Genomic DNA, 25,616 nt, shown 5'->3' with positions numbered 1-25,616 from the left:
GGCCGGCCCATTGCAGAGTGGAAGAGGCAGGTTATGGTGCGCCAACTCAAGGCCAGGTTACAGGACGAGGAGGAGCAAAGGATGAAGGTATGTTTTCAACACATGCATGTAGCATTCTGTATAGTTGTTATCTGCTATGGAAGCAGATTCATGCCAAAAAATACAAATTTGCTTCCATAGTTTTCAGGATATGGACTGGAGTAAATTAACATTGGGTGTCTGAGGATTGTGCCATTTAGAGTGTGGAAGAATCCCTAACAACGTCACAAAAAATTATTTTTCATGTGTAACACTAGTTTTGTTTAGCATGTAGATAGCTAAAATTAGCATGTAGCTGATGATGCCAACCATTTTAGCTTCAACCTTTTCATTGTTTTTAAGTTGAGACCTTTCCTTCCTTTGCTCACCACCAGGACATGGCTAACAGCTACACTGAAGCAGATGGTTGGAAGTACTCACAGGCCCACAACGCCATCCTGGGCCCGTTCGGCGAGCTGCTGACTGAGGACGACCTGCTCTACCTTGAGAGGCAGATTGAGAACGTGCCCATGCAGAAGCGCTGCCAGGCCTACGAGCTGGAGCTGGCACGTCTCACCGAGGAGCTCCGCGCCATCCTACCCGACCCCATCGCCAACATCACCGTCAACAATGAGTTCCTCCAGCAGATGGACGCAGACGGACATCTACCTCTTCCTGTGTGGTGTAGTCGTGTCTCTGGCATTGTCAAGAGCATGTACCAACTCCTGGCCAGTCTGACGAGCCGAGATGAGGAAGTGGTGATGGAGGTCGTGGGCGAAGGGGAGGGGGAAACGGTGGGGGCGGGGATTGAGAGGGGCATGTGTAGGCTTCAGCGTGTTGAGATGGTGTCATCCTTCAGCCACCGCTTGGAGAGCCAGAGCTACAGCAAAGGGAGGAGGGAGAAGGTGGAGAGGGAGATCCAGCAGTCCGGGGTGTCGGTGAGGAGTTTGAGGTCCAACTTTGAAGGTCAAATTGGGGGGATTTACCCATTTGGGGGGTTTGTGAATGACTCGCATCAACCGGTCACAAGGAGCCAGACTCCGAGAGGGAGGGTGGAAGCTTCTGAGTTAGCTGTTCAAACCCCTAACACCGCTCTAGGCTGTGAACTTGAACTAGCCCGCCATGACATCCCTACCCCAATCCGGGTCATGGAGACGACCAGCCTGAGAAAAGAACGCATTGTCGTCCTGTTCTTGAGCCACTGGAAGAAGTCAGCATACGCCATCTCTGTGAGAGCCAGGGTGAGAAAGGAGGCAGTCGAAAGAGCAGAGGCCGTGGTCGACACAATAAGGAACTCGACACAGTCAGGGACACCACATCAGACAACAACAATACAATCAGGGATACAAAATTGGACGACACAAACGGGGACGCCACACCGGACCAGCTCTCTCTTTCTCTTCTACCGCCAAAAAACTGCAGTAGACAAGATGCTCAACACCTGGCGGAGCGCCAAAATAAAGTCTTCGCCGGTATCCCCCACCACCTATTCCCCAGAGCACTTCCTGCCTCTCCAGGTGGACGGAGCGCCGGTTGCCTACGACAGCCTGACCCTTGACCTTTTCATGCTGGGCTACTTCCACATCCTGGAGCAGGATTTGCTGGCTGAGGAGCGGAAAATGAGGCACCTGCTGTGCTTCGAGGTCTTCGATCACGTAGGTTGTTTCCCATGGGAGACCGTCAGGGACTTCCACAAGGCCATTCTCCAGGAGATCCAAGAAGGGAAGCGGCAGTGGAGTGACGGATTTGAGGACATCAAAGCCAGGTTCTTTGGGAATGCTGCAGTACCTGGAAGGTACCATCCTGGGGTTGCTAGAGAGTGCCAGTATCCAGACACAAGGCTAGTGCCCAAGGTCATAGTGCAAACTGCCACTCCGGAAGAAGAAGAGCTTCTCAAGTGTAGTAGCAGCACGGACTTCTCCTGTTTCAGCAATGACGAGATCTGTAAATACATCGACCGTAGCTTTGCTTTCTGGAAGGAGAAAGAAGCTGAGCTGTTTGATTTCAAACACTAGTCCTTGTTTTCACTTTGTCTTTTGATATTTTTGTATAACGCTGTTGCATTTCTCGATTTTTCTTTGCTAATCTGGTGCTTTCAGAGGGTAAAGTGGAAGACTGAATGCTATGAATTCAGTTTATGAGTGTGCGCACATGCTATGCAGTTGTGAATCAATTGAAAGAAGGCGAGTCTACTGTAATTAAATCCAAATCCAAATTGTTTTTGGCATGAATCTGCTTCCATAATGAGTATATTATGATATCGTTACTGCAAATAGTAAGACCAAGAGCATACGTCCCCACAACATAACCTAAGGTCTTCCCACGCCCAAGGTGCAACATGATTTACTGCAGCTCAAACTGTTTTTTATTGAACCACTACAACACTAAAGTACCTTATGTTGAATGACCTTTGAAGGATCAAGTTTTCTGGATGTTCTCTGATGTTAAGCCATTCTTCTGTTGGGTGTAGACCAGAATGTTCATCAGATCTTAGACCAGAATGTACAACAATCCAGGTTGGGCCATACAGTTAGCTAAACATGTACCTTCCCGGGATTTGATCGGAGTTGCTTTGCTCACATTTTTAAAGCCAAAGGCAGTCATGCCAATCCATGGGGGGAAACCCATTCAGCCAATTACTGACTCAGATGTTACCATGAGCTTGCGACAACTCTCTGTTTCTGTACTCTCTGACACATTGGATGTTTTATCACTTTCCTGTCCAGGTGTTGTTTGGGAAGTGACTTTTTGTTCTCGGAGGCATCTAAGGGTTAACTCGAAGAATTTGTTGTGACCACCCAACGCACACGCACACCACGATTCCACCTTGACATCCACACACACACACTCCCACATGCAGTAGACAAGAAGCTTGGAAGTTTGGATTGTTTGCCGCTGTTGGGGTGAGTGAACATTGCCAGCTGTCAGAATGGAGGAGGAGAAAAAAGAGAAGTCAAAACCATCTTGTAAGATAAAGGTATGTATGAATGCATGTACTCTTGGTACATTCTCAGATGTTTTTACATCTCAAAACATTTTAGAATCTCAACATGAGTTCATGAAATTGGCTGTGTAGATCCGGCTACAGGCCTATCCCTCAATACCAAATAAATGTAAAAGATAAGCACATCTGTAAATTGCATGGTGCTTATATTTTCCAATCATTTTGAAATGTGGCTTATAGCTTGATCTACAAAACAGATGGCCTGGGACGTGGACTTATCTGAGGTCTGTAAACATCTGACAAATTTGGATTTTTAGTTGAACATCCCTTTAATTTATATCTGCAGCTTAACTCTGCTGACCAATTTGATTCAAAACTAAAATGTCCATTAAGCAAGCAAGCACTTTTGAAATGACTGATTCAATTGTCCAACAAGAAGAAAGAAATTAGGAAAAGTGCTAGTGTTTTGGGTGAGGGAAAAGACTTTGAAGATCAACACAAATATTGCTTCTAGATCCCACGTGTTGCACGGACTGCAAACGTTCTATACTTAGGCTCAAAGTCGAGATCATAAACAGTTTCCCCTCATTCTTTAGTCACAGCAAGACATAAGAGGTAGAACAAAGGTTACCAGAGAAAAAAACAGAACACACAAGGACAAAGAATGCCATGTAGGTTTTCAGTGCCTATAGACTTACTGTTGGTACACAGAGAAAGTCTATAAGCAGTGAAGACCAAGTACCTGGGCAGTGAAGACCAAGTACCTGGGATAGGATATAGTAATCCTTCTAACCCCCCCCTCAAAAAAAGATATAGATGTACTATTGTAAAGTGGTTGTTCCACTGGACATCTTAAGGTGAATGCACCAATTTGTAAGTCGCTCTGGATAAGAGCGTCTGCTAAATGACTTAAATGTAAATGTACCAAGAGAACATCTGCAGGTAACTCCATGACTGCTGGGATTCAGGTAGTAGCAGTAGCAGAGAATATCTTCTTTGCTGTGGGCTGAAAGTTTGAGTTATGTCTGCTCTCCCTCTCTCTCTCTCCCTCTCTATCTCTCTCTTCCTTCCAACATCTCTCTTTTCATCCCCTATTCCTCTCTCGGTCTCTCATCCTCCCTCTGTCTCTCTCCTTCCCCTATTTCCCTCTTTACCATGCGACTTCTACTGCCCCCCCTCCCCCTCCCCTCCGCCCCCCAACACACACACATAGATATTTGTGCTGTGTCACAGTCTGCTCCAGCTCACCCAGTTGCTGCACAGCGCCTACTTCAAGAGCTGCATCACCACCATTGAACGTCGCTTCGGTTTCAACAGCATGTCTATGGGCACCGTCTCCTCTCTGCACGAGGTACAGCAGCCCCTGCTGGTCTCCACTGGGATAAACAACCTGCATGTACAACTGTTAACGCACTCCAGCACTTCTATATGGCCTGGATGTGCACAACAATACTTGAAATCACTAAAGAATGTATTTTTTAATATATATGTATGCCAGTATATGTATGACAGTATAGATACGTCAAAAGTAAATGGGAAATGTAGTGTCAGTACACAGGTATAAGAGCCACTTTGAAGTCACATTCTTTAAAATTCTATTAAATAAAAAAGGGATTTATTGTAACATATGATGTGGTGCTCCCTTCTCACTTTAGAAGGGTCTCTCTCCTGTTCTACCACTCTCCCAGCAGGCATTGCTGATTGAAATGACATAATTACAACCAGTTTACAACCTTAATCTGGTTGAAATGACAGTCCAACCAGTTACAGTTGAAGTCGGAAGTTTACATACACTTAGGTTGGAGTCATTAAAACTTGTTTTTCAACCACTCCACAAATTTCTTGTCAACAAACTATAGTTTTGGCAAGTCAGTTAGGACATCTACTTTGTCCATGACACAAGTCATTTTCCCAACAATTGTTAACAGACAGATTATTTCACTTATAATTCGCTGTATCACAATTCCAGTGGGTCAGAAGTTTACATACACTAAGTTGATTGTGCCTTTAAACAGCTTGGAAAATTCCAGAAAATGATGTCATGACTTTAGAAGCTTCTGATAGACTAATTGACATCATTTGAGTCAATTGGAGGTGTACCTGTGGATGTTTTTCAAGGCCTACCTTCAAAGTCAGTGCCTCTTTGCTTGACATCATGAGAAAATCTAAACAAATCAGCCAAGATCTCAGAAAAGAATTGTAGACCTCCACAAGTCTGGTTCATCCTTGGGAGCAATTTCCAAACGCCTGAAGGTACCACGTTCATCTGTACAAACAATAGTACGCAAGTATAAACACCATGGGACCACGCAGCCGTCATACCACTTAGGAAGGAGACGCGTTCTGTCTCCTAGAGATGAACATACCTTGGTGCGAAAAGTGCGAATCAATCCCAGAACAACAGCAAAGGACCTTGTGAAGATGCTGGAGGAAACAGGTACAAAAGTATCTATATCAACAGTAAAACGAGTCCTATATCGACATAACCTGAAAGGCCGCTCAGCAAGGAAGAAGCCACTGCTCCAAACCACCATAAAAAAAGGCCAGACCTAGGTTTGCAACTGCACATGGGGACAAAGATCGTACTTTTTGGAGAAATGTCCTCTGGTCTGTTAAAACAAAACTAGAACGTTTTGGCCATAATGACCATCGTTATGTTTGGAGAAAAAGGGGGAGGCTTGCAAGCCGAAGAACACCATCCCAAACGTGAAGCATGGGGGTGGCAGCATCATGTTGTGGGGGTGCTTTGCAGCAGGAGGGACTGGTGCACTTCACAAAATAGATGGCATCATGAGGGAGGAAAATGATGTGGATGTATTGAAGCAACATCTCAAGACATCAGTCAGGAAGTTAAAGCTTGGTCGCAAATGGGTCTTCCAAATGGACAATGACCCCAAGCATACTTCCAAAGTTGTGGCAAAATGGCTTAAGGACAAGAAAGTCAAGGTATTCGAGTGGCCATCACAAAGCCCTGACCTCCATCCTATAGAAAATGTGTTGGCAGAACTGAAAAAGCGTGTGCGAGCATGGAGGCCTACAAACTTGACTCAGTTACACCAGCTCTGTCAGGAGGAATGGGCCAAAATTCACCCAACTTATTGTGGGAAGCTTGTGGAAGGCTTGTGGAAGGTTTGACCCAAGTTAAACAATTTAAAGGCAATGCTACCAAATACAAATTGAGTGTATGTAAACTTCTGACCCACTGGGAATGTGATGAAAGAAATAAAAGCTGAAATAAATCATTCTCTCTACTATTATGCTGACATTTTACATTCTTAAAATACAGTGGTGATCCTAACTGACCTAAGACAGGGAATTTTTACTAGGATTAAATGTCAGGAATCGTGAAAAACTGAGTTTAAATGTATTTGTCTAAGGTGTATGTAAACTTCCGACTTCAACTGTATGTCCGCTGGGCTGTGACTGTGTCCTACAGATGGGGAACATGGTGCTGGTGGTGTTTGTCAGTTACTTTGGGAGCCGGGTCAACCGGCCTCGTTTCATTGGCTTTGGGGGGCTGCTCATGTCCTGTGCTGCTGCCACCTTGGCCCTACCTCATTTCCTGTCCAAGCCCTACCAGTACAACTTTATGTCAGCTGGTAAGAAGACAAAACCCTACATATTACTCTCAAAATATTACTGTGCAGGGAATATTACAGTGCAGTTTTGCCAAAATTCAATGCATTACAGTGCAGGATGTCCATGACACCAGTTTGAATATGAATACAGGTCTAATTGTGTCTGGCTGGCTCGAGATAGTACACTTTAGAGAAAATCTTGATGTATAAAATGTTAAGTTAGATTTTATCAACACTTATCAATTTAGTTATATTTCAACTAATCTCTCATGGACTGATGAAACGGTGAAAATCTGTCAAGGCTCACATAGAATTATGTGAATACGAGCAGCAGCAGTAGTTAGTTCCTGGTTTGGTAAAAAAAAAAAAAAAAGTGGACGAATCAAGATTGGGTGAAGGCGATGTGTGAAATGGTCCAGTGATTTTCAAGCCTGTGTGCGGACGGTTTCCACTAGATTCCACAGCTACAAAGTCAAAATTGTCTGTATTGCAAAAATTCATGAAAACAAATATGTGATTTTTGGCCTTGATTAACACAGTGTTTAAAGAGAGGTGTTTGGGTGAGAGTTTCCGTTCACAATTGTTAACCGCATCCCCCCAGAAGTAAAACAGGAAATTAAAAACTTTTGGGAGATAATTGTACTTCTGGGTAACCGAGGGGGGGTGCAACTCAATATTAAGGTGTCCTTAATGTTTTGTACACTGAGTGTATATATTGTTTTGTTTTTTGTACTTCATAGGTTGGCACAAGTAATAATAACGCTCAATGCATGTTTCTCAACGTGACTGAACTGATCACCACACAGAAATATATATATGAATGTGCTTTTAGCCGGTGGGTCATGGGACACGTGTGTTCCAAGGGAGAATTCCTCTGCCACTGAAGTGTGCAGACAGGGGGGCGGTGGGGACCCCTCTGAGGCGCGGACCCAGTGGCTGACCTTGGCAGCTGCCCAGGTGCTGTTTGGCATTGGCTCGGTGCCCATCCAGCCCTTTGGCATCTCCTACATAGATGACTTTGCTGAGCCTGGGAATTCAGCTCTTTATATTGGTAAGATACTTCTACAGTGCTGCCTGAGTGCCTCTTTACTTCAATCTGTTATGATCAGCCATCATCACTAAAGACCCAGGTTCGATTCCAGGCTGTATCACAACCGGCCGTGATCGGGAGTCCAATAGGGCGACGCACAATTGGCCCAGTGTCGTCCGGGTCAGTGGAGGGTTTGGCCGGGGTAGGCCATCATTGTAAATAATAATTTGTTCTTAACTCACTTGTCTAGTTAAATAAAGGTTAAATAAAAAATAATAATATGTTTCTGACAGGAGAACCAGACAAACTGTTAATTGAAACATTTGTTAGATTGAAATGTTTTGTTGAGGATTTTAATTTGATCTGAGGATATTATCAATTAAATCATTTATGGGGCTTCATTGAATCTGGTCCTGGTGAGGAGAATATTTCAAGTATCACCTGATTGGCATTTAAGTCATAATTGAATTATTCTGTGTTCTAGCCATCCTGTTCTCCATCTCTGTGTTTGGGCCAGCCTTTGGGTACCTCCTGGGTTCCATGATGCTCCGAATCTATGTAGATGTGGACAAGATAGGTTTAGGTAAGTCACTGTTGAACCGTTAGATCCTGTTTGTGAGAATGAGAAGAGCAAATACAGTATACAAAATATGAAACAATGACTTTCATTTTCTCTACCTTTCTCTCCCTGCTCTTGGACCCCATCCCTCTTCTTCTCACCCATCCTCTCCTTCAATCCATCATCATCCCAATCCTTCTCCCCCCATCCCCTCTCACCCCTCTCACCCCTCTGTCCCATCCCAGACAGTCCGTTGGACCTAACCCCGTCTGACCCTCGCTGGGTTGGGGCATGGTGGATGGGCCTGCTGGTCTCCTCTGGATGTCTGGCTCTGGCCTCCATCCCCTACTTCTTCTTCCCCAGGGTCAAGGTCCCGGCCCAGGCCAAAGTAGGTGGTCAACCACTTCCTGGGGTTGGATTCATTCTATTTTCAACAAGTCGATTCAAGAGTTAACTAATACCTCATTCTCAAAATGTTTCAGGCTATTGACTGATTATCTGGCTTTTTTTCAGGCACCTAAGACTGAAAGTGACCCTTTGAAAGATGAGACCTCTTCAGAGACCTCTTTAATTGACTTCTTAAAGAGTAAGTTCCTTTAAAGGGATAAAGTCGATGTTTGTGTGTATGTTCTTGTGTATGTTAATATACACTACATGACCAAAAGTATGTGGACACCTGCTCGTCGAACATCTCATTCCAAAATCATGGACTTTAATATGGAGTTGTTCACCCCTTTGCTGCTATAACAGCCTCCACTCTTCTGGGAAGGCTTTCCACTAGATGTTGGAATATTTCTGTGGGACTTGCTTCCATTCAGCCTCAAGAGAATTAGTGGGGCCGGGCACTGATGCTGGCCGATTAGGCCTGGCTCGCAGTCCAATTCATCCCAAAGGTGTTCGGATGGGGTTGAGGTCAGGCCAGTCAAGTTCTTCCACACCGATCTCGACAAACCTTTTATGTTTGGACCTCAATTTGTGCATGGGGGCATGTCATGCTGAAACAGGAAAGGCCCTTCCCCAAACTGTTGCCACAAAGTTGGAAGCACAGAATCACCTAGAATGTCATTGTATGCTGGAGCGTTTCCCTTCAATGGAACTAAGGGGCCTAGCCCAAACCATGAAAAACAGCCCCAGACCATTATTCCTCCTCCACCAAACTTTACAGTTGGCACTATGCATTGGAGCAGGTAGCGTTTTCCTGGCATCTGCCAAACCCAGATTTGTCCGTTGGACTTCCAGATGATGAAGAGAATGGCCAGAGAGTGCATTTCCACTGTTCCAGAGTCCAATGGCGGCAAGCTTTACACCACTCCAGCCGATGCTTGGCATTGTGCATGGTGATCTTAGGCTTGTGTGCGGCTGCTCGTCCATGGAAACCCATTTCATGAAGCTCCTGGCGAACAGTTCTTGTGCTGATGTTGGTTCCAGAGGCAGTTTGAAACTCGGGAGTGAGTGTTGCAACCGAGGACAGACGATTTATACGCGCTACGCTCTTCAGCACTCGGTGGTGTGGCTGAAATAGCCGAATCCACTAATTTGAAGCGGTGTCCACATACTTTTGTATGTATAGTGTATATGTGTCTTGCCGTTGTGTGTGTGTTAATGTGAATATCCCAGTGTTCCCGCGTCTGCTCCTGAGGATGCTGCTGCGGCCTGTCTTCCTGCTGCTGATCCTGTCTCAGTGTTGTTTCTCCTCCTCCATCGCCGGCCTCGCCACCTTCCTCAGCAAGTTCCTGGAGCACCAGTACGGCACCACCGCCGCCTACGGCAGCTTACTCATCGGTGAGGAGTTACATACGCTACACTTGCACAGGCACACGTACACAAACCTATGCACACCAAACGCACGCACACACACACACACACACACACACACACACACACACACACACACACACACACACACACACACACACACACACACACACACACACACACACACACACACACACACACAATGTCTCTAAGTAGTTTTTTCTCTATAACCAACTGTGCCCTCCACCCTGTTGTCTTTCTCCAGGGGCCATCAACCTGCCCATGGCTGCTGTAGGGCTACTGCTGGGCGGGGTGGTGATGAAGCGTGTACGCCCGCCTGTGCGGACCCTCCTCTGGCTGTGTTTGGTACCTCTCTCCCTCTCCATACTGCTCTGTGTACCTCTCTTCTTCCTGGGCTGTTCCACTCAGAGAGTGGCGGGGGTCAACACAGGCTACGGTGACACACAGGACCAGTGGGCTAATAGGTGAGCTGGATCTGTCTATACAAAAATCCCCCTCGTTACTGTGCGGTGTTCTACTGTGTGATTTAAAAAAACAATTATAATAATAATCGGCAGCACAAATCCTCAGCTCTCAATTATTCACGTTAAGTCTCCCTATACTCTCTCTACGTCACGACCTTTATACAGATCACTGACTTTATTGTACACTCAACATGTTGCACCATTGTAGCCTACACTCAATACATTCCCAACCAACCGTCCCTGAAATGTTGGCGAATATTCTTTTCTATTCTATCACTAACACAAATAATCTATTTTGAAAGGCACAAGTCAGCCATCGTCAAACTCTGTGATTCTATCTCAGGACCATCCGATCTCACTTGTGTTGTTATTCTTCCCAGGTCTCTATCTCTCTGTAACTCCAACTGTTCCTGTCTGAATAACGTATTTAACCCTGTGTGTGGAGAGGACAACACAGAGTACATCTCTCCCTGTCACGCTGGCTGCACCAATGTCACCATCGACACACTAAACCCTCACAGAGTCCAGGTACTACATAGGTCATCCTTGAGACTATGTGAAACCTAGCCTGGTCAATAGATCTGTGGCAAGGTAGCACAAACCAATTTGAAACCAAACTATGTGAAATTGGTATTCGAAAGACATTTGGAAGCCTCTGTAACTCATAAACGAGTCAAAGGCTGCTTGTCCTTTTGCTTACAGATGTAGGATCTTAATTTGATCACTCTTTTGTTGCTGAGAATTTTCCTGCACAGCTGGAAATGCAATTTATTCAAGGTTTAAAAAGGATTTTAAAGTTTGTAATTTCCACTTTAAAATGTCAAATTTGATTTGCCCTATTGAAAATGTATCAACCCCTACAAAAAATGTCCATTGATTATAATACACATAGCAAGTCATATTTCCTTCTGCTGGGATTATTTTCCTGCTGTAGCAAACTGGCTCAAATTAAGATCCTAATTCTGTATGCAGTGTGGGACATTCTTTAAGACTGTAAGAAAATACTGTTAAAATAATGTACCCTTACTCTCCTCCCTAGACTTACACCATGTGTAGCTGTGTGGCCGCTCTGTCTGCTGTGCCCGCTGGCGCGGCTGGTATGGGGATAGGCAGGGCCCTCCCAGGTTCTTGTACCAAGGGCTGCCCTCACCTCGTCCTGCCTGCCATTCTCCTCATCGCCTTCGCTGGCTTCATTGCCAGCCTCTCCCACAACCCCATCTATATGATGGTGCTCAGGTGCTGGTGATGACGGTAGTGGTTGTAATAATGATGATGATGATGATGATGATGATGATGTTGATGATGATGATGGTGGTGTTGATGATGGTGCTGGTGGTGATGATGATTATGGTGTGGTAGGGTGAAGATGATGATGATGATGATGATGATATGTATGCATGATTTATTTGACCATTTCTTTTCAGGACAGTCTTTCAAGAGGAGAAATCCTTCGCAATTGGAGTCCAGTTCCTGCTGATAAGAATGCTAGGTAAGTTAGCCCCTAAGCGCATGTGATTGCTGGACAACAGTGCCCTATCCTTCATTTTCCATTATCTTCGTCCCCCCCAAAAAATCTAATGTCTGAATATATTTCATATATGTTTCAGCCTGGCTGCCAGCCCCTGCTGTGTTTGGGCTGGCCATTGACTACTCCTGCGTCTGGTGGAAGCACGCCTGTGGGAATAAACAGGGCGCCTGTGGTTACTACGACAACAACATCCTTCGGAACAGGTGCGGCCGCACTTGATGTGCTTGCAAATTAGGGGTCACTAAGAACAAAGTCTCGTTGTCCTTGTGAGTGTTTTTATTGGGATTGGGAATAAATAAAGACACTTATCATGATGAATATAGTGAGTAAGGTACACGTTGTTCTTGCTGTGTCCTCTCTCCCAGGTACTTTGGGCTGCAGGTGGGTTATAAGTGCCTGGGGTTGGTGCTGCTAGCCCTGGCAGGCTGGAGAGTACAGCACACACCTTGTCTGAGTATTGAGAAGGAGCCTGAGGTGCCGGTGTGAGAGGCCAGCACTGACCCTGAGGGGCCACTGGGGAAAAGGGTCAAGACCATTGATTCCTACGGCTCAAGTTAGACCACAATACTGGCAAACCCTAAGGTTGCAGGTTCAATTCCCGAATCGGCCAATTAAACGGAATATGTGTCACTGTTAATGACAGCTGTCTTAGTCGCGTTGGATAAAAGTGTCTGCTAAATGTTATTACTATGTAGTATCAACGATGAAAGTGTTTTATTTTGGACTATAATCCAAAATCGACATAGTTTCTTCCATTATTTTAAGGGACTTTTGATAACTTCACGTGCAACTTTGATAAAGGAATGTTTTTGGTTTGCTTATCATGAAAACCTGTATACACTGCTGTTTTATTGTACAGTATTTACATAGTTTTTAGGTGTATTAGTGACACTATTTGTGAATGAATCTGAATGTCATATTGCTATAAAAAAAAGGTTTATAACACATTCTGTTTGAAAATAAAAGTAACCTGAAAGCATCAATATTTTACGATGTTACTTACTTTACTGTTGAGTAGCTCTACACTGTGATATTAACCGGGGAGAATGCAATAATATTCAAGAAGGTGAGAGGATGAAGAAGGTGAGGTCACGCAGGCGCACACGCATCCTAAATTGACAGGACGATGCTGAGCTGCATTCCCATCATTCTATGAGCAGAGGAGGATCCCGACACACCGATAGGGAAAGAAACAACGCCTCTGGATCAGAAAACCTCTATTAAAATCCGATAGAGTTTTATCGCTGGAACCATGTCCGCCGGAGGAGACTTGGGGAACCCTCTGAGGAAATTCAAACTGGTCTTTTTAGGAGAACAGAGCGGTGAGTTGAGTCTTTTGGAACGCCTTTGGAGGCTTGGTTATCAGTTGCCAAACATGATAACGCATCTCGAAGGCCATAAATGTATTCTTTGGTCTATTTGAAAGTTTTCACTATTTTCGCAAATGTGTTGAGAGGTTGTGTCATATGTTAAAACTCAATCAACCAATTCGCTGGTTCCTGTCACGATTTTGTTTCTGTGGAAAATCTGATTAGTCATCCATTTCGATCTAAAACGTCATGAAATACAATGTAGGCTACCCTCCGCATTTGACCGATATTAATATTTTATTTCAAACAATTTCTCTATTTAAACATGTTTCATTGTATTTCATCATCATTGGTATTACAGATACAGTAAGAGACGTGAAATAAGAATTTGGATGTTTTGATGTGGTGCAGTGGCCGGCAGAAATCTTCGCTCTGTTTCAGGATTAATAACATTTTATCACAGTTCCATCGTTGACAATAGACTTCAATATTTAAACGTATTAAATGATTAGCTATGATTTTTTTCTCCCCCCCGGTTTAAAATTGTTTAAATAGATAAATAGTTCCCATGTGTCATTTCGGGACACACCCAGGTTGGCGATGTCTCGAATTTCTAAACCTCGCAGTCACTGTCTCCAATCCGTTGACTCACCGTTCCAAATCATAACATCCTAATGGTCACGAATGGTCTGTTAGTGTCATAACATGATATTTTATTCAGTAATTCAATCATTTAGAGAACAATGACTGTTTGCGTGGTTGATATGGCATAGACTCTAGAGATCGATAATGGTTCGGCGCTATAAACCTCTTAGAGTACGTGGTCAGACAGCAGACAGTCGGAGTGGCTATGTACCTCTGCTCGATCATGGTTCTGAAGTGTAAAATACTATACATTTGGGCATTGTAATGGTTTATTTATAATATAATGGATGTGTGTGTGTGTGTGTGTGTGTGTGTGTGTGTGTGTGTGCGTGTGCGTGTGCGTGTGCGTGTGTGTATATGAGAGAGAGCGAGAGAGAGAGAGAGTGTGTGCGTGTGTGTATATGAGAGAGAGAGAGAGAGAGAGAGAGAGAGTGTGTGTGCGTGTGTGTGTATATGAGAGAGAGAGAGAGAGAGAGAGAGAGAGAGAGAGAGAGAGAGAGAGAGAGAGATGTCTATTCCATAACTGAGTGTATGTTCTTGTATGTTTGTGTGCGTGTAATGGTCGCTGTCATGGCTTTCCATAGACAAGGATGCTGAGATGTAGCTGTCCATGGTACTGCGCGCGTGTATGCGTGTGTGTTTGTTTCTGTGTGTGTTATTGCATTTGTATGTAGCAGCCTAGTGGCTTTCCATAATGTATGCTGTTATGTAGCTGTCCGTGGTGCTGATTTCAAGCCTGTATTGGCCACTGCCAATTGTTTTCTGTAGGCTACTAATTGTGACGAGTGTCCCCTAAAACACTCACAGACCATTGATGATCTTTAGATCTTCAGGTTTTAACAATTAGCTTAACCTCATATTGTTGTGGGCTGTGAGTGATGAACGTTGGGTAATGGGTGCTAACTAGGCTGTCATTCAGTGTACCTGTGATTGTGGGTTTCTTGTGTGTGTGTGTGTGTGTGTGTGTGTGTGTGTGTGTGTGTGTGTGTGTGTGTGTGTGTGTGTGTGTGTGTGCGAGCGTGCTTGTGCATGCATACATACATTTATGTATGTACATTTATGTATGTACATTTATGTATGTATGTATATGAAGAGTTTCATTGCAAAATACTATACGGTATATCCATTTTCAGAAATGTTGGCAAATTAGTTTTTGTTTAAAGAACTTCTGAAAGAGATTGGGGTTTCATGGCATGGGGTTGTTAAATGACACTAGATGGTTTTATTTCAGAGAGACAAACAATCCCAATTTGTTGCATAACTGGATATAGCCGCCTTCCTCTCAGAGAAAAAAGTAGCACTGCAAGGCTTTACACAGTCAAATGTGACAAATAATGACATTTTTAATAAAGAACTGTACAAATGATACATTTGTGACATCGATATGTTTTTAAATATATATACACTGCTCAAAAAAATAAAGGGAACACTTAAACAACACATCCTAGATCTGAATGAAAGAAATAATCTTATTAAATACTTTTTTCTTTACATAGTTGAATGTGCTGACAACAAAATCACACAAAAATAATCAATGGAAATCCAATTTATCAACCCATGGAGGTCTGGATTTGGAGTCACACTCAAAATTAAAGTGGAAAACCACACTACAGGCTGATCCAACTTTGATGTAATGTCCTTAAAACAAGTCAAAATGAGGCTCAGTAGTGTGTGTGGCCTCCATGTGCCTGTATGACCTCCCTACAATGCCTGGGCATGCTCCTGATGAGGTGGCGGATGGTCTCCTGAGGGATCTCCTTCCAGACCTGGACTAAAGCATCCGCCAACTCCTGGACAGTCTGTGGTGCAACGTGGCGTTGGTAGATGGAGCGAGACATGATGTCCCAGATGTGCTCAATTGGATTCAGGTCTGGGGAACGGGCAGGCCAGTTCATAACATCAATGCCTTCCTCTTGCAGGAACTGCTGACACACTCCAGCCACATGAGGTCTAGCATTGTCTTGCATTAGGAGGAACCCAGGGCCAACCGCACCAGCATATGGTCTCACAAGGGGTCTGAGGATCTCATCTCGGTACCTAATGGCAGTCAGGCTACCTCTGGCGAGCACATGGAGGGCTGTGTGGCCCCCCAAAGAAATCCCACCCCACACTATGACTGACCCACCGCCAAACCGGTCATGCTGGATGATGTTGCAGGCAGCAGAACGTTCTCCACGGCGTCTCCAGACCCTGTCACGTCTGTCACGTGCCCAGTGTGAACCTGCTTTCATCTGTGAAGAGCACAGGGCGCCAATGGCGAATTTGCCAATCTTGGTGTTCTCTGGGAAATGCCAAACGTCCTGCACGGTGTTGGGCTGTAAGCACAACCCCAACCTGTGGACGTCGGGCCCTCATACCACCCTCATGGAGTTTGTTTCTGACCGTTTGAGCAGACACATGCACATTTGTGGCCTGCTGGAGGTCATTTTGCAGGGCTCTGGCAGTGCTCCTCCTGCTCCTCCTTGCACAAAGGCGGAGGTAGCGGTCCTGCTGCTGGGTTGTTGCCCTCCTACGGCCTCCTCCACGTCTATTGATGTACTGGCCTGTCTCCTGGTAGTGCCTCCATGCTCTGGACACTACGCTGACAGACACAGCAAACCTTCTTGCCACAGCTCGCATTGATGTGCCATCCTGGATGAGCTGCACTACCTGAGCTACTTGTGTGGGTTGTAGACTCCGTCTCATGCTACCACTAGAGTGAAAGCACCGCCAGCATTCAAAAGTGACCAAAACATCAGCCAGGAAGCATAGGAACTGAGAAGTGGTCTGTGGTCTCCACCTGCAGAACCACTCCTTTATTGGGGGTGTCTTGCTTATTGCCTATAATTTCCACCTGTTGTCTATTCCATTTGCACAACAGCATGTGAAATTTATTGTCAATCAGTGTTGCTTCCTAAGTGGACAGTTTGATTTCACAGAAGTGTGATTGACTTGGAGTTACATTGTGTTGTTTAACTGTTCCCTTTATTTTTTTGAGCAGTATATATATATTGCAAAATTAATCAATACAGTAATATAAGATCTGGTTTCTGGTCAAAGTAGGGCACTATATAGGGAATAGGGCTCTGGTCTAAAGTAGGGCACTATATAGGGAATAGGGCTCTGGTCTAAAGTAGGGGACTATATAGGGAATAGGGCTCTGGTCTAAAGTAGGGCACTATATAGGGAATAGGGCTCTGGTCAAAGTAGGGCACTATATAGGGAATAGGGCTCTGGTCTAAAGTAGGGGACTATATAGGGAATAGGGCTCTGGTCTAAAATAGTGCACTATATAGGGAATAGGGTGCCATTTGGGACGAGGCCTAACTCTAACCAAACACTATAGAATGAGGCTGGATTTATGGTGGGTTGAATTTATGTTGAATATACAGGATATGAATATTCAATTTAAAAATGTAATACATATCTAAAATCTAGGAATAAAAATTATGAAACCAGTAATATTGTACACACACAAAAAGGTACCCATAAGCATTCATTTCTGATGAAAAAACACAAATGTGAAAAATTGGTGGATATAGCTTTTTAGAAATAAACTTCAATATTCACCCCTGTGTTCTGTTCCTCTTCCAGTGGGGAAGACATCACTGATCACCCGGTTTATGTATGACAGCTTCGACAACACATATCAGGTAAGACCTGGCTGCTTTATTTTATGTTCTGGTACAAACAAATGATAGGACAACAATTACAGTACAAAGGGCAATACAAATCTAATTACAATAGACATGATTAGATTTACGCGCTTGGCCGTCACACAAAATATATTTTGTATGTTTCCTATCTATCACAGTAGATCCTTTCCTTTGTGAATAACAAAAGATAGAGGGTGACACACTGTAATCTGTGTGCTATTATTGTGTCACACTGTAATCTGTGTGCTATTATTGTGACACACTGTAATCTGTGTGCTATTATTGTGACACACTGTAACATGTGTGCTATTATTGTGACAAACTGTAATCTGTAGGCTATTATTGTGACACACTGTAACATGTATGCTATTATTGTGACACACTGTAACCTGTGTGCTAGTATTGTGACACACTGTAACATGTGTGCTATTATTGTGACACACTGTAACCTGTATGCTAGTATTGTGACACACTGTAACATGTGTGCTATTATTGTGACACACTGTAACCTGTATGCTATTATTGTGACACACTGTAACCTGTATGCTAGTATTGTGACACACTGTAACCTGTATACTATTATTGTGACACACTGTAATCTGTGTGCTATTATTGTGACACACTGTAACATGTATGCTATTATCGTGACACACTGTAACCTGTATGCTAGTATTGTGACATACTGTAACATGTGTGCTATTATTGTGACACACTGTAACCTGTATGCTATTATTGTGACACACTGTAACCTGTATGCTAGTATTGTGACACACTGTAACCTGTATACTATTATTGTGACACACTGTAAGCTGTAGGCTATTATTGTGACACACTGTAACCTGTATACTATTATTGTGACACACTGTAACCTGTATGCTAGTATTGTGACACACTGTAACATGTGTGCTATTATTGTGACACACTGTAACCTGTATACTATTATTGTGACACACTGTAACCTGTATGCTAGTATTGTGACACACTGTAACCTGTATGCTAGTATTGTGACACACTGTAACATGTGTGCTATTATTGTGACACACTGTAACCTGTATGCTAGTATTGTGACACACTGTAACATGTGTGCTATTATTGTGACACACTGTAACCTGTATACTATTATTGTGACACACTGTAACCTGTATGCTAGTATTGTGACACACTGTAACATGTGTGCTATTATTGTGACACACTGTAACCTGTATACTATTATTGTGACACACTGTAACCTGTATACTATTATTGTGACACACTGTAACCTGTGTGCTAGTATTGTGACACACTGTAACCTGTGTGCTATTATTGTGACTTTTATTGCACTATTATTGCGAGTATCACTTTACTCTTGTTTTATTTGACAGGCGACCATTGGGATTGACTTCTTATCAAAGACCATGTACCTGGAGGACCGAACAGTAAGAAACTCTGTCAGTTCCCTGAAATGAACACAGATCAACATGGACTACATTATTTACACATTTCTTTTAGGGGCCTAGCACCCTAACTAGTACAAAGCACCCTATATGTCCTAGCATACTACACATACTAACTGTACATACTATGCATATTACTGCATACTGTAAATGAGTCATTCATAAATGATTATGGTGAAATGAAGTTAAATAAACACGTTTGTTAAGGCTTGTTGTAGTTGAACAGTGTTGCTCAGCCGGTACTGTAGCTCAGTGGGCTTGTGTGTGTCTAGGTGAGACTGCAGCTGTGGGATACAGCAGGTCAGGAGCGCTTCAGGAGCCTCATCCCCAGCTACATACGGGACTCTACTGTCGCTGTGGTTGTGTATGACATTACAAGTGAGTGGCAGAACTCACACGACGAGCAGAACCTGATGGATGCACACACACACACACACACACACACACACACACACACACACACACACACACACACACACACACACACACACACACACACACACACACACACACACAGTGCCCTACAATGGCGTCCATTGTAATACACAGTAACATCCAGTAAAAAGGTACATGATATATTTCCTTCCCAGACGTGAACTCGTTCCAGCAGACCTGTAAGTGGATTGACGACGTTCGAACAGAGAGGGGCAGTGATGTTATCATCATGTTAGTGGGCAACAAGACAGACCTGGAGGAGAAGAGGTGGGTGATCGTTTATGTCTGGTACACATGTTATTTATATATTAGGCCTCCGTACTGAATACATGCTGTATACAGGTGTTCTATCTTAATTTGACCAGTTTCTCACAGCAGGAAAAGAATCCTGCAGCAACAGGACGTGTGAATTATTATGTGGATTATAATGAATGGACATTTTTATAGGAGTTGATACATTTTTTTGTTCTGACATTTTTGTGGCTTCTAAAGTTTGTAGGTGGAAATTAAAAACTTTAGAAGCCTTTTAAACCACAAATACACTACAAGTTTGCCAAATTCTCTGCGACAAAAGAGTGATCAAATTCAGATAGTGCTTTGAACTTGGATAATCCTATCAAAGGGGTCTTTTGTCTGCCTTATTTTTACTTTTTCAATCCTTTAAAATTGATTACATATGGATTGAAATGATGAACATAAGTTACCTGATTTGATTTAATGCATCAATTGTGTAACACCATTGGTTCTAAAAAAAAAACTGTTCAAGATTTCTAGCAAGTATTCACCTTTAACATCTGAACGTATGCATTGGTCTGATTCTCCCACAGGCAAATCACTATCGAAGAGGGAGAGCAGAGAGCCAAAGAACTGAACGTGATGTTCATCGAAACCAGTGCCAAAACAGGCACCAATGTCAAACAGGTGATTCTTCCTATAAACATTTTCAATTTCTTAATTAGGCGCTTTATATGCTTCAAGTTTGACTCACTCAAGAATACACACTAAAAAAGTAGGGTTCCTCAAGGGTTTTTTGGGAAAGATGATGGTTCTACACTCAGAAAAAAAAAACTTTTTCAGCACCCTGTCTTTCAAAGATAATTCGGAAAAATCTAAATAACTTCACAGATCTTCATTGTAAAGGGTTTCCCATGCTTGTTCAATGAACCATAAACAATTAATGAGCATGCACCTGTGGAACGGTCGTTAAGACACTAACAGCTTACAGATGGTAGGCAATTAAGGCCACAGTTATGAAAATATAGGACACTAAAGAGGCCTTTCTACTGACTCTGAAAAACACCAAAAGAAAGATGCCCTGGGTCCCTGCTCATCTGCGTGAACGTGCCTTAGGCATGCTGCAAGGAGGCATGAGGACTGCAGATGTGGCCAGGGCAATAAATTGCAATGTCCGTACTGTGAGACGCCTAAGACAGCGCTACAGGGAGACAGGACGGACAGCTGATCATCCTCGCAGTGGCAGACCACGTGTAACAACACCTGCACAGGATCGGTACATCCGAACATCACACCAGCAGGACAGGTATAGGATGGCAACAACAACTGCCCGAGTTACACCAGGAACGCACAATCCCTCCATCAGTGCTCAGACTGAGAGAAGCTGGACTGAGGGCTTTGAGGCCTGATGTAAGGCAGGTCCTCACCAGACATCACCGGCAACAACTTTGCCTATGTGCACAAACCCACCGTCACTGGACCAGACAGGACTGGCAAAAAGTGCTCTTCACTGACGAGATGCGGTTTTGTCTCACCAGGGGTGATGGTCGGATTCACGTTTATCGTCAAAGAAATTAGCGTTACACCGAGGCCTGTACTCTGGAGTGGGATCGATTTGGAGGTGGAGGGTCCATCATGATCTGGGGCGGTGTGTCACAGCATCATCAGACTGAGCTTGTTGTCATTGCAGGCAATCTCAATGCTGTGCGTTACAGGGGAGACATCCTCCTCCCTCATATGGTACCATTCCTGCAGGCTCATCCTGACATGACCCTTCAGCATGACAATGCCACCAGCCATACTGCTCGTTCTGTGCGTGATTTCCTGCAAAACAGGAATGTCAGTGTTCTGCCGTGGCCAGTGAAGAGCCCGGATCTCAATCCCCTTGAGCACGTCTGGGACCTGTTGGACCGGAGGGTGAGGGCTAGGGCCATTCCCCTCAGAAATGTCCGGGAACTTGCAGGTGCCTTGGTGGAAGAGTGGAGTAACATCTCACAGCAAGAACTGGCAAATCTGGTGCAGTCAATGAGGAGGAGATGCACTGTAGTACTTAATGCAGCTGGCGGCCACACCAGATACTGACTGTTACTTTTGATTTTGACCCCCCCTTTGTTTAGGGACACATTATTCCATTTATGTTTGTCACATGTCTCTGTGGAACTTGTTCAGTTTGTGTCTCAGTTGTTGAATCTTGTTATGTTCATACAAATATTGACACATGTTAAGTTTGCTGAAAATAAACGCAGATCACAGTGAGAGGACGTTTCTTATTTTGCTGAGTTTATGTGGAACCGTACCTACCGAAGAACCCTTTGAGCCCTTCAGTAGTTCTTTGCAGTTCAAAAAAATGTTCTTTACAATTTTAGTGATCATTTAAATTATGGGCGGCGGCATCATTCAAATATTTTTGGCCGTGGTTTGTGCACAGCTCTTTTTGTGCAACCGTGAGTGAGAGTGTCATTCCAGTTTGTCTAATATGTTGTGTAATGGTTTAACATGATATAGCTGTTTATTTGATCATTAATGGTGTTTATGAAAGACTCATGTATGGCCTTGTGCAATTTGAGAACAGTTGATTAAGTCAGTAGTTCTCAATAAGCTTCTCAGGGACCTAACAGTTGTCCCATTCTAGTGCACCTGATTCAACTTGTTGATTTACACAATAGTAAAACCTATGGAATTTTAACACTACTAAAACTGAATAAAAAAATGTGTATGGTTCTGCCGAGGACCTATGAGATTGAACCCCATAATGGTTCTATATTGCCCCAAAAATGGTTGTAACCATAGCGGAACCCTTTTTTGGTACAATATATATATACAAAATTAATGGTTCTTTATAGAACCTTAGGAAAGGGTTCTTTATAGCACCATAAAGTTTCCAATTAGAACCTGATGAGCATAGTTCTTTATAGAACCTTCAAAAAAAGGTTACATATAGTACCAAAAAGGGTTCTGCTGTGGTTGCAAGCCCAACATTTTTTTTTTTGCCACTATATAGAACCATTTGTTTATAGTGTGTAAGATTTATGTAGTGGAAATTCCTTTTAAGATGTAGTTTTATGTTAATTGTATTATATATTTTCAATGTATTTTCCGTTTTCTCTCTCCCCCTTTCTCCCTCCCTCTCTCTATCTCTAGCTGTTTCGACGTGTTGCAGCAGCCTTACCTGGGATGGAGAGCTTGGACGATGCGAACCCTGAAGGCAGTATCCTTTAGAACAGAGAGTCACTGAGTGACTTAACAATCTGTCGACTAAGGCCCAGAACAGCAAAGAGAAACTCAGTGCAGAGAAAAATGATTTAACTCATTGTGGTTGCTGGCACTGTCACAAAGAAATAAGTAGAAATAGGCAGCCATCTTCAGTGCAGTGAACCAGAAATATTACCTCGTTGATTGGTATGAATTCTATAGGACAGGGGGAGAGGATGCCCCCTAGTGACGGTATAGCAGGGTAGCACCCTGTGCTTAGGGATACATGACGAAGGATAGACCATGTTTGCGAGAGAGAGAGAGGAGTGTCTATTATGTTGCATTATAGTCCTCACTGTTGACTCTTTTGGACCACAGTTTTGTTGTTAAGAATGGAATATGCCGATAATGTTTTATGTATTCCCTAAGTTTTTCCTTAATTGGATACTTTCCAGTGATTGACATTAAGCTGGACAAACCAGCAGAACCCACTGTCCCTGAGGGTGGGTGCTTGTGTTAATGCAGAGCTGTCGGACAGCTTCCTTCACACCATAGGCTTGTTGTGTTGCTTCCTACTGGTTAGCTTCCAGTTGACTTTTCTGATCGGATATGGGCTGCGTACCGTATATCTGATTGGACGAATCAAGTGTTATTTCAGTCTTCAGTTGTAAAATAGTGTATACTTTGTCAATATGTAAGTGCCAGAGAAGGAAAAAAAAGAGAAAAAAAAGTTTTAGAAAATGAAAAAAGGGAGGAAATGGAATGAAACTCGAATTCTTTTCGCCGTTATGTTTTGTATTTTTTTATATAAAAGGGAAAGCACCAAAAATGACACGTAAATTGGGAAAAGTGGGGAAGTCCATTTCCAAGATGGCTGCCCTGTCTGAATATCTGCAGCACGCATGCACGCTGATCTCAAACCTACAACCCTGGAGTGGCTCGACTAACTTAGAATGTTTTATAGCATAATAATAGCATACTCATTCATATCAACAATGTGTCCCATTTGATATTCCCCACAGGCGTTGATTTACCATAGATTCACCCTTACTTACAGTACTATAGCTGTGAAAATGTGTCACTCTCAATGGGCAACTTTTATAGAACGCCTGTGCTGTGGTAAAAGAAGAAGAAAAAAGCCAATGGAATTTCACAAGCCCCCCCTCCCCCCCTCTCCTCCCCCCCTCTCCTCCCCCCTCCTCCCTCTTCCTTCCTCCTTTCCCCCGGTAATACACATTAAGCTCTACTGTACTGCACTGCACTGTATATAATAATGTAATATGTATGTTATGAACGTCCCTCGGTAGAAGTGGTCCTTGTTCACTGGTATGAATAATGTAATAATGTTTAATTATTAATAAATGAAAGATTAAAGGGCTTCACTCTCCTAACCATCCACACTTACCCATTGCGAAATGGTCTCGTCTGTCAAAAGTGAATGATGAATTATTATAAACCTACAAAAAAGATCTTAGAATATTTCCAGACTACTGTAACTACTTTAAATGCAGACCTGTAAGGTGTGGCACATTGAAATTCAATTGAAATTCAATAATTAATTGGAATTAAAGAGCAGTAAGCTGTGGCACGTTGAAATTCAAGAATGAATTGCAATTAAAGAGCAAGTCACAAGTCAATTCAGAATTGGCCATCATTTTTAAACTACTGAGTCAACCCGAGCAGTAGTACACTGGCCTGACTACTTCCACAGTTGCTGGAACCGTGCTTGAAAGGACAATGTGAAAAGGAAAATCACTGAGTCAACACAGCACCGTTCGCACAATAGTGCGTATAGGTTATATCTGAAATTACATTTGATATTTTAGTCATTTAGCAGACGCTCTTATCCAGAGCAACTTACAATTAGTGCATTCATCTTAAGATAGCTAGGTGAGACTACACCTCATACTTATATCAACTTCAATTTCCCCCAACAACGTTTTTTTTATCAGCTAAGTAAGTCAGTGCTAGTGGGAAAAGACAAGAAATGACCTTCGCGGCATCATTTAGGGCGGAATCCAAACTTGAGATACAGGATGTCGACAATCACGTAAATCATGCATTGAGTCAATGAAAAATGAGTAATGGGAAGGGATCTCAAGTTAGGTTTCGGGCCAAAAGCAGAGGCCTGATTAGGAATGTATAATGTCATCTGTTGTGGGAGTGATAAGTATTTGAGGATGAGAAACAAAGGTGTACAGTACCTTTAGAGACTTCAAGGGTTGACTTCAATGTAGTTATGCCGTCCAACTTGTTTCGCTCCACACCAGTATGTTCCAGCGTTGTTTGACGTCAAGTTGGTGACGGTCACAATGTGGACTCTGTCCCTTTCGTCAGCACACGGGGGATTATCTCCCTTTAGAGTTTTTTTCCGTCCTCAGTCTCAATAACTTTGTTTGCCCAAAGAATACACATCGCATTTATGCTTTTGCGGAGATACTTCTGGTGGCTCTCATCATAAGAGTATCTGATGTCATGGCCTTAGCTACATAAAAAAACAATAGAAAAGTAGAAAACACAATATTGGTGGTATTCCTCTATATGTCACTCATTGACAGTCACTCAATAAACCTATGTCAGATAGCCAGCTATCTAAACTTGTAGTATTCATTACTGACCTGGCACTCAAGGCACGTATTCAATTATAGTTTTGAGTTAATGTGAGCTAACGTGTAGCGGCTAATTGTATAGCTAACAGGCTAACTGTCTGTAGATCAACTGAGGTGAACGAAGCTACAGCATCCAAGTTGCTTGTTATCGCTGTTCTCCAAACAGCGTTTTAGAGTTTTTAAATTGCATAGAAGCGCCGTAAATGAAATACATCGTGGGGAATAG

At 43.2% G+C, this 25,616-nt stretch overlaps 2 protein-coding genes across 4 annotated transcripts; both read left to right on the top strand.

The window, feature by feature from the left end:
• The first annotated feature begins 2,733 nt into the window (after window positions 1-2,733).
• On the top strand, window positions 2,734-12,880 carry LOC115156686 (solute carrier organic anion transporter family member 2A1-like). Of its 2 annotated transcripts, none has more exons than XR_003868308.1 (14): window positions 2,734-2,995; window positions 4,176-4,313; window positions 6,399-6,561; window positions 7,373-7,591; window positions 8,055-8,153; window positions 8,375-8,517; window positions 8,643-8,715; window positions 9,747-9,911; window positions 10,150-10,369; window positions 10,750-10,897; window positions 11,409-11,605; window positions 11,799-11,858; window positions 11,977-12,100; window positions 12,263-12,404. XR_003868308.1 is itself a non-coding variant. In XM_029704233.1 (14 exons), exons 1-14 carry the CDS (start codon window positions 2,948-2,950, stop codon window positions 12,381-12,383), a joined length of 1,923 nt encoding a protein of 640 aa, XP_029560093.1. In that variant the 5' UTR covers window positions 2,734-2,947; the 3' UTR covers window positions 12,384-12,880. The 2 variants fall into 2 exon arrangements, 1 of the variants encoding a protein (XP_029560093.1); XM_029704233.1 differs by having other exon boundaries at window positions 11,794-11,858; window positions 12,263-12,880.
• A 154-nt stretch (window positions 12,881-13,034) lies between these two features.
• On the top strand, window positions 13,035-23,944 carry LOC115156685 (ras-related protein Rab-6B-like). 2 transcript variants are annotated; one of them, XM_029704232.1, is made up of 8 exons: window positions 13,035-13,219; window positions 17,426-17,484; window positions 18,849-18,902; window positions 19,193-19,298; window positions 19,511-19,622; window positions 20,183-20,276; window positions 22,731-22,797; window positions 23,237-23,944. In XM_029704232.1, the coding sequence occupies exons 1-8, from the start codon at window positions 13,150-13,152 to the stop codon at window positions 23,299-23,301; spliced, it is 627 nt and encodes a 208-aa protein (XP_029560092.1). In that variant the 5' UTR covers window positions 13,035-13,149; the 3' UTR covers window positions 23,302-23,944. The 2 variants fall into 2 exon arrangements, with proteins under 2 accessions (XP_029560092.1, XP_029560091.1); XM_029704231.1 differs by having other exon boundaries at window positions 18,849-18,914.
• The last annotated feature ends 1,672 nt before the right edge of the window (window positions 23,945-25,616 follow it).

The sequence above is a fragment of the Salmo trutta genome, chromosome 21, assembly GCF_901001165.1.
Source record: "Salmo trutta chromosome 21, fSalTru1.1, whole genome shotgun sequence".
NCBI classification, from domain to species: Eukaryota; Metazoa; Chordata; class Actinopteri; order Salmoniformes; family Salmonidae; genus Salmo; species Salmo trutta.
Note: the sequence above shows the minus strand (reverse complement) of the source record. Positions and strands in the feature narration are given on the sequence as shown.

What these genes read in the sequence shown, in the direction of transcription:
- LOC115156686 (XM_029704233.1), top strand. Translation starts at nt 2,948, where the DNA reads ATGGAGGAGGAGAAAAAAGAGAAGTCAAAACCATCTTGTAAGATAAAG. An exon ending in AACCATCTTGTAAGATAAAG is followed by an intron (nt 2,996 to 4,175) that starts GTATGTATGAAT and finishes ACACACACATAG; the next exon opens with ATATTTGTGCTGTGTCACAG. An exon ending in CTACGGCAGCTTACTCATCG is followed by an intron (nt 9,912 to 10,149) that starts GTGAGGAGTTAC and finishes GTCTTTCTCCAG; the next exon opens with GGGCCATCAACCTGCCCATG.
- LOC115156685 (XM_029704231.1), top strand. Translation starts at nt 13,150, where the DNA reads ATGTCCGCCGGAGGAGACTTGGGGAACCCTCTGAGGAAATTCAAACTG. An exon ending in ACCGAACAGTAAGAAACTCT is followed by an intron (nt 18,915 to 19,192) that starts GTCAGTTCCCTG and finishes GTGTGTGTCTAG; the next exon opens with GTGAGACTGCAGCTGTGGGA. An exon ending in CGATGCGAACCCTGAAGGCA is followed by an intron (nt 22,798 to 23,236) that starts GTATCCTTTAGA and finishes GATACTTTCCAG; the next exon opens with TGATTGACATTAAGCTGGAC.